Consider the following 7,930-nt stretch of genomic DNA (forward strand, 5'->3'; position numbering starts at 1 on the left):
CCGATGCGATAACCAGTTTCTGTGCTCATGGCAACTTTTCATGTAAATGAAAGGTGCGGTTTATATTCTTCGAGAGGCAGAAACTTCCTAATGAGATCTTTAAGCACAACATGGAAGAGAAACGCCAGTTTTTTACAGATATAAATATGGATTCCGAGAGGAATGATGCTGAGGTTCAGGTAGATGCTGATGGCTTCGCTTCACCTCGTGTTTCTTTGACTTGCATGATATGATCTAATTCTGTCTCTACACGCAGGCTGAGGGTGTATTAAATTCTAGATTACAGCATTTAACTCATACACTTGATAAGGTGGGTAATTATTTTTAATTACTTGGAACTTGTTCTGCAGTAGCAAAAATTATATATTATCATCGATAAACCCAATAAGAATCTTTTGCTTGATCTTTCTATTGATTTTTTGACGATATGTTATCTTTAGGTAAGGTATGTTATGAGATGTATATTCGGGGACCCCAAGAATGCCCCCCCTCCTCTGGTGAGGCTTACCGGGAGAAGTCTAGTGTCTGCCATCTGGAAAGGGGAAGGCTCATTAGTTGATGAGCTCCTTCAGTCAATTGAACATCATGTTGACGAAGATGTACTTACTGATCTCAAGGACAAAATTCGGCTTCATGATCCATCTGATTCTGAAGACATCGACGGAGACATCCGAAATTCTCTGTTATGGTATGTTTGAAATCTGACTCCTCAGCTCTAATTATCCAAATTTGGATTCTGACTCCCTTCTACAGGTTGCGTGATGAGTTGCGAACTCTTTCATGCACATACAAGTGCCGTCATGACGCTGCTGCTGATTTGATTCACATGTATGCTTACACAAAGTGTTTCTTCAGAGCCCGAGTAAGCGAAAGCTTTCTGTCTTTCTCTCAGTCGCGAAAAAATGCTTGTGATTTTGTTTATCTGTACTTGAAGCTGACCCAACTAACACCACGTACAGGACTACAAGACCGTAAAGTCTCCACCAGTTCATATCAGTCCTCTTGATTTAGGTCCCAAATATGCTGATAAACTGGGACCAGGTTTCCAGGAGTACAGCAAGACGTACCCAGAGAACTATTGCTTAGCACAGCTTATCTATTGGTACAGCCAGAATGCAGAACCCGAATCTAGACTGACAAGAGCTAGAAAGGGTTGTATGTCATTACCAGATGTGTCCTCTTTCTATGTAAAGTCTGTAAAGCCAACTCAAGAGCGAGTTTATGGCACCAGAACTGTGAGATTCATGCTATCACGGATGGTAAGTGCTACTTCTTCAAGATTAATGCATTTGTCTGATGGCGTGTTTTCTAGTGGCTGTTGTGGTTCGACTTGGTCATAAATGTAATGACGTTGTTGATGGTTGATTGACAGGAGAAACAGGCCCAACGTCCATGGCCGAAGGACCGGATATGGGTGTTCAAGAGCGACCCAAGATTCTTTGGCACTCCAATGATGGATGCTGTGCTGAATAACAATTCTCCTCTTGATAAGGAGATGGTGCATTGGCTAAAGACAAGATCGAACGTTTTCCTAGGGTAGTCAAAAGGATAGTAGGCAGAGGGCATTGGTTTTTCTCTTCGGAGATTTTAGTCAACGACATTCTTTTTTTCCTACTCACCTTACCTACCTAATCATGGGGGATAGCTTTTAGATGGCAGGTTGTACAGTCACCACTCCCTCCCTCCCTCCCTACCTAGCTGTAGAGATGTATTCGGTTAATAACTGATGGATCACAGATCATCATCGATTGGATGTAGCGTCTTTTCCTGTTGCATAGAATTGTTCGCCTGCTTATGGGCTGATGATGTACTTGTAAATGCAAAACAGATGCAATCTTAAATTCAGCAATGTGTTACAGCTTGCGGTGCTGCATTTCTGTCTCCCTTGAGCCTTGAGCGATTGTGCTAACACAAAACTTACATGTTTCTCATTTTATTGAGTTTTTTTCTCTTTGCGTGGAAAAAACTTGTATTACTCGTCAAATGTTGTTGCAATCATTGTTGCATAGCTGTGCAACACCCATAGTCCACTGCCTAGCCATATACTTGCCGTTTTACAGATTTTAGGGGCTGTTTGGATTTCTACCAATGCCGACCCTACCAAAAAATTTGGCTTGCCCGTGCGTTTTGGTGCCTGTTTGGATCAGCGCCGAAGAATTGGCTCGCCCAGCTTGCCCGGCTTCCGTCCGTGTTATTCGCGCCAATTCGTGGGCGAAACGAGTTATGCTGATTATTCTGGCTCGTAACTAGCGACCCTTTTTACTCACAGGCATTTGCGTCGTTACCGGCTGCATGCAGCAACCAAATACTCCCTCCGTTCCTAAATATTTGTCTTTCTAGACATTTTAAATGACTACTACATACGGATGTATGTAGACATATTTTAGAGTGTAGATTCACTCATTTTGCTCCGTATGTAGTCACTTGTTAAAATGCCTAGAAAGACAAGTATTTAGGAACGGAGGGAGTACCAGTACAAATCTGCATGCAACATGGTGCCGCGCAATTAGCGACTTCCAACTGTAGTATCTCGCTCGTGTGATTCTCTTGGCTACCTTTTTTTCACATTGACCGCATCTACGTTTTAATCTGTGTATTTTTAAATTTCCAACAATAGATGCATTTAAATATTTTCAAAACTAGTACCTGAAATTTGAAGGATATAATGGTCACAATCCAAACAACAACACATTGCCAAAATTTTGGTCATGCCCTTGCATTGGTCATGCCAAAATTTTGGTAGGGCAAATTGGGGCTCAAACCAAACAACCCTTTAATATAGACTACATACAGATGTATATAAACATATTTTAGAGCGTAAATTCACTTATTTTACTTTGTATGCAATTCATATTAAAATCTCTAAAAGATCTTATATTCAGCAATGGAGGGAGTAGCAACTAGACTAAACAATCTAGCATAACTAGCCATAAAATGGCTTACAGAGTTCTATCAACGCCGAACATGAGTGATACAATTCTTTCTTTCTAACAACTTCGGTTTGATCTTTCGAATTAAGAAGACATATCTTGATGGGTCTTTTACATCTGTATCCCTAACTCGAACCCACTACTCACATTTGCCCCTAATTCGCAAGCCTGCTCAAAAATACCCCTCCGCCGTCATGTTCCCTTATAGAATTGCCCTTCCGTGCCGTTTCCGTCCAGTCAAGGCTGTTTGACTGGTAAGCGGCCGTTTCTTTGACATTTTTGCCCCTCCGTCCTTACACATGGGCCCAGGTCACCAATTCACTCTCTCTCCCTCTCATTCTCTCGCCCGAGCCGCACGCTCTCTCTTTCTACCCCAAATCGCCTCCCGCCATAACCCTAACCCTAGCTCGCTCGATCCAACTCGCAAGGCTCGATCTCCTGATGGCAGCTACGGTGGAGCTTCAGATTTGACTCTGCACGGCACTCTACTACGGTGGTGGCGGCGGCAGATGGATGGGGATACTTCCGTGCTGTTTCCGTCTAGTCAAGGCTGTTTGACTGGTAAGCAGCCGTTTCTTTGACATTTTTGCCCCTCCGTCCTTACACCTGGGCCCAGGTCAGCAGTTCACTCTCTCTCCCTCTCATTCTCTTGCCCGAGCCGCACACTCTCTCTTTCTCCCCCAAATCGCCTCCCACTGTAACCCTAACCCTAGCTCGCTTGATCCAACTCGCAAGGCTCGATCTCCTGATGGCAGCCACGGTGGAACTTCAGATTTGACTCTACGCTGCACTCTACTACGGCGGCAGCGGCGGCGGATGGATGGGGATAGCAGTTGTGGCGGCAGCGGCGGCGAACGAGGGAGCACACCGCAGCCACAGAAGCATGCTTCGGCGGGGTAAGTTTCTCTTCTAATCTGGCGGAGTCTCATGCCATTTGTAGTTCGATTTGGGATTTGTCGACCTAGTTCATAGTGCTCATGGCATTGGGATCTGTCTCTGTTTTCCATGGTCATCGTAGGATCGACCCCGATAGAGCAGTTGGGATGGAATGTAGAATGGAAACCACACTTCTAGCTAGAGATGGCACAAAAGCAACCAATACAAGATTCTCTTTTCCTTTTGTTGCTGACAACCAATGGACTTTTAATCAGTTTAGATCTGCCATATGTGCTCAATATCCATGGGGTCTATATGATGCAGTGGAATTCAGGTACTGGGCCATTGACAAAACAGCTTGGGTCCCTGTCCAGTGTGATGATGAGCTTGGTAGCATGTTTGCAATACATGCTTCTTTCCCTGCTAAACTAGAAATCAGTGTCATACAAAGGAAGAGAGGAGAGTCAGAGAGCAGAGGAACAAGATCTCAGTCTAGGTCTAGAGATAAAGGTAGGACCAGCCAATCAAGGGGCATGAAAAGAAATGCTCATAGTAGAGGCAGCAGCAGTTCAATGCAGGCACCAGGAACACCTGCTGTAGAAGTTCCTAATAATGCAGGTCCCTCTCATAGTAGAGATTCAGTTGACCCCTATACTGAAGAGGGACTACCAGATGATCGGTCAAGTGATGATGAGGATGAAAAGTTGTTTCCACAGTTTGTAACAAGGAAGAAGGGCAAGGAGAAAGATGATGAGGGGGAAGATTATGTTCCACCCCCTAAAGGCATGTTTGATGTTCTCATTTCCTTTTTTGCTGCATTTAATGTTCTCGTTTCAGTTGTAGCCCAAGGAAGAACTACAAAAAGGCAGCTGATAGAGGGATGTCACCAGCCAAGAAGAGACTCAATTTTGCACCAGATCCTACAGTAGGATCTGTAACTGGAAGCAACCAGCTAAGCAAAGAAGTGAGCAAAACTGTCACCACAAGGAGGAGTTCAAGGCTCTTAACAAACCCTGCTTGCAACACCAGGAGCAAGAAGATGAAAGACCTGTGACTGGAATCATTTACTGCTATTTTTGTTGTTTAACAACTATTTGTGAACTTGTTATCTGCTATCTTAAGTGTGTGATGCTGAAATTGTGAACTTATGTAATGGTGAACTTGTGAGCTACTATCTTGAATGTGCAATGCTCCTTTTGAATATTATGTGAGCTGCTATCTTGTGAGATGCTATTTTGTGAGTTGCTAGTTTCAAATATTTTTGTGAGCTCCTATTTTGTCACAACATATCATTTGTTCAAATATTTCAATCTATGCTATTTCAGTCATCGATCAAAGCAAGATTCTTGAGTCATTTCCAAATAGCAACATCACAACATTCCCAAATCACAGCATTGTCCTGTGATAATACATACCCACACCAAGCTCCATCACAACATACACTACAAAGAGAAATCCATTTAGTATGGATTATTAGACCACCTAGAAACAAATGTGGCCACAATGCTAATACCAAGAACTATGATAAATCCCCATGCTTGCATAAGCTCGTTCCTCTTTTTCATCTTCAGCTTCAGTTTCTTGTTCTTCTCGGTTAGATACATCACCCTCCTCTCTAAATCATGAGATTTTAGCCAGCTCTTCTCCAATCCTGCATGAAGCTCCTCAAATGCACGAGCAACACGTTCGGTCGGTGGCGGGTAAATCCATACAACCCACTCACATTCATCAGGAAGCTGCAAAATCAATGATCGAATTAGAAAGAGGGGAATGAGCAGAATCGAATCAAGCTTAAAAGCCAAACACTTACATCAAGAGGGCAGTCGAGAAACCTTCTGCCAGAGCTTGCTCCTCCCCAGGCGACACGACGAGCAGGAATAAGCCCGTGGCCAGGGCACCGCTACATCGAGCGAACCTCAAGGCCACAGAATGTCAGATCGGGGATGTAAAACTCCGATTGAAACTGAACTATCCTAACACCATCAACCTAACAGCAGCAAAAAAAACCCAAATTGATGAACCCTAATTTCGCAATATGCCCATATCTCCCCGAAATCGACACTGAAACTTACATTGGCGGCCACCGACGAGCTCGTAGAAGACATCCCCGCCGTGCCCGACGTAGACATCACTCACCACGCCGTGCCTGACCTGCCGCTCTCTCTCTGACTGCAGAAACGCCAGATCCAGTACGTGCTAAAAAATGCCCCTGTCGTCGCGAGGAAGAAGAAAGAGGGGAGAGAGAGTCAACCGGTTAGTTGGGCCCAGATGTACGGCAGGAGGGGCAAAAATGTCAAAGAAACGGCACGTTAGCGGTCAAACAACCTTGACTGGACGGAAACGGCTCGGAGGGGCATTTCTATAAGGGCACATCACGGCGGAGGGGCATTTTTGAGCAGGCTTTGGAATTAGGGGTATATCTGATTAGGTGGTTCGAGTTAGGGACAGAAATGCAAATGGCCCTATCTTGATCTATCTTGCTTCTCATTTTTCATCATATTATGGCTTCCATACAATCATATTCCACATTGATAGAGGCGAGGGTGTCCCGATCTTTCGATGAGATGATAACTCTCGATTTGGTGGAGTCGACTTTGACGATCCGACTTCAAACATGCACGACGTTGCGCCTTAGCAATCGCTAAACCAATCTCCTGAGGTTACTGACGGTGCTGGAAGCACGATCAGCCTGACCACGAAGGTCTATTCCTGCAATCAATCGAAGAACAAGCAAAAACATGATAATGCAATCTGAATATTGCAAATATAGATGAAGTATTGATAAAGGTGGGGATCCGAAAGCGGTCTTGGTCTGGTCGTTGGACACAAACGAAGTACACGAAGTTGCAATGGCTAACTTTTAACTAAACAAATCCCAAGGAAAAAGCTACTAGATGGATCTATTTATATAGAAGCAAGGGGTGGTGGCCAAGGAGGTGGGAGGACATCCCAAGGCAGCCTAAAACTAACCCTAGGTTGTACAAGGCTCATGGGCCCAAGTGGAGGTGGTGCAACACCTTTGGACTTGTTGTTTGACTCGGATTCTGCTGCAGCGTCAAATTGTTTCGTCGATATCTCAATGCTCTGGACGAATTTGAAGGTGATTCCAAGTTGGTTGGAAAGAACACGAAATCTACTTTCCAACAAAAAAAGAATCACCCAATTCAGAGTCCGTATAAAAAAGTTGTTGACGTTTTGAGTCAGGTATGTCTGTGCAGTCCGAATCTGAATCCAGAACGTGAGAGACTTGGACTCTATCTTCTCTTGGCCCAAAAGTGACGTGAGAGGACTTTTTGAACAGAACCTAAACTTCTCCTTTTCCCATATCTTCATATGTGGATTGTAAAAATATCCCATACACCTGCAATTAGACAAAACACAAAAGTGTGTGAAGTATTTTTGTTCTGGATAACATAAATAGATCATTGAATAGTTTGCACTAGAAATCACCTGACAAATATGCATGTATGCAATATTTTTGGTCGTATCCAAGGTAGTCATGTCCTCATAACACATGAAGCGAAAGATTGCTCCGAGGGAAATTCCTCCAGAAAGAGTATTTAGTTCTATTTCAAGCACATCATGGCATGATAAACGATATAACAAGCGGTAAATATGATCTTCCCTTAAGTATCCCGAAGGACCATGCCTGTTGTTGCGGATCCATTCTAGGCAAATGATCCGTCAGTGTTCTTCATGGAACCTTGTTTTGGTGGTGTCCAGGAAACCTTTTATTGAGTTAGAGCTAAGCCTTGGGGGCCAAGGCATAGGGGATGGTTAGGGTTTGGCGCACCCCATCTCCCTAGGAGAAGGCAACCCCTCTTCCCAGCATTGGCCCTCCCTTGTGCCTATAACTATGCGAGGAGGAGCCCTCTAACACATCCTTTTGTGCTTGGAGGCTGTTGAAGGAAATATGCCCTAGAGGCAATAATAAAGTTGTTATTTATATTTCCTTATATCATGATAAATGTTTATTATTCATGCTAGAATTGTATTAACCGGAAACTTAGTACATGTGTGAATACATAGACAAACAGAGTGTCACTAGTATGCCTCTACTTGACTAGCTCATTGAATCAAAGATGGTTAAGTTTCCTAGCCATAGACATGAGTTGTCATTTGAT

At 43.8% G+C, this 7,930-nt stretch overlaps 1 protein-coding gene across 1 annotated transcript; it reads left to right on the forward strand.

Annotated features, from left to right (window-relative positions):
• Window positions 1-6: 6 nt before the first annotated feature.
• LOC125528386 (histone-lysine N-methyltransferase ATXR3-like) lies at window positions 7-1,873 on the forward strand. The gene is made up of 6 exons (XM_048692867.1): window positions 7-179; window positions 257-310; window positions 441-688; window positions 754-862; window positions 960-1,259; window positions 1,373-1,873. Exons 1-6 carry the CDS (start codon window positions 111-113, stop codon window positions 1,538-1,540), a joined length of 948 nt encoding a protein of 315 aa, XP_048548824.1. The 5' UTR covers window positions 7-110; the 3' UTR covers window positions 1,541-1,873.
• Window positions 1,874-7,930: the final 6,057 nt, after the last annotated feature.

This window comes from Triticum urartu, unplaced genomic scaffold, assembly GCF_003073215.2.
Source record: "Triticum urartu cultivar G1812 unplaced genomic scaffold, Tu2.1 TuUngrouped_contig_4836, whole genome shotgun sequence".
In the NCBI taxonomy this organism is placed as follows: Eukaryota; Viridiplantae; Streptophyta; class Magnoliopsida; order Poales; family Poaceae; genus Triticum; species Triticum urartu.

Coding starts and splice junctions, on each gene's coding strand:
- LOC125528386 (XM_048692867.1), top strand. CDS start 111: ATGGAAGAGAAACGCCAGTTTTTTACAGATATAAATATGGATTCCGAG. Junction 311..440: donor TAACTCATACACTTGATAAG/GTGGGTAATTAT, acceptor TGTTATCTTTAG/GTAAGGTATGTTATGAGATG. Junction 863..959: donor AGTGTTTCTTCAGAGCCCGA/GTAAGCGAAAGC, acceptor CACCACGTACAG/GACTACAAGACCGTAAAGTC.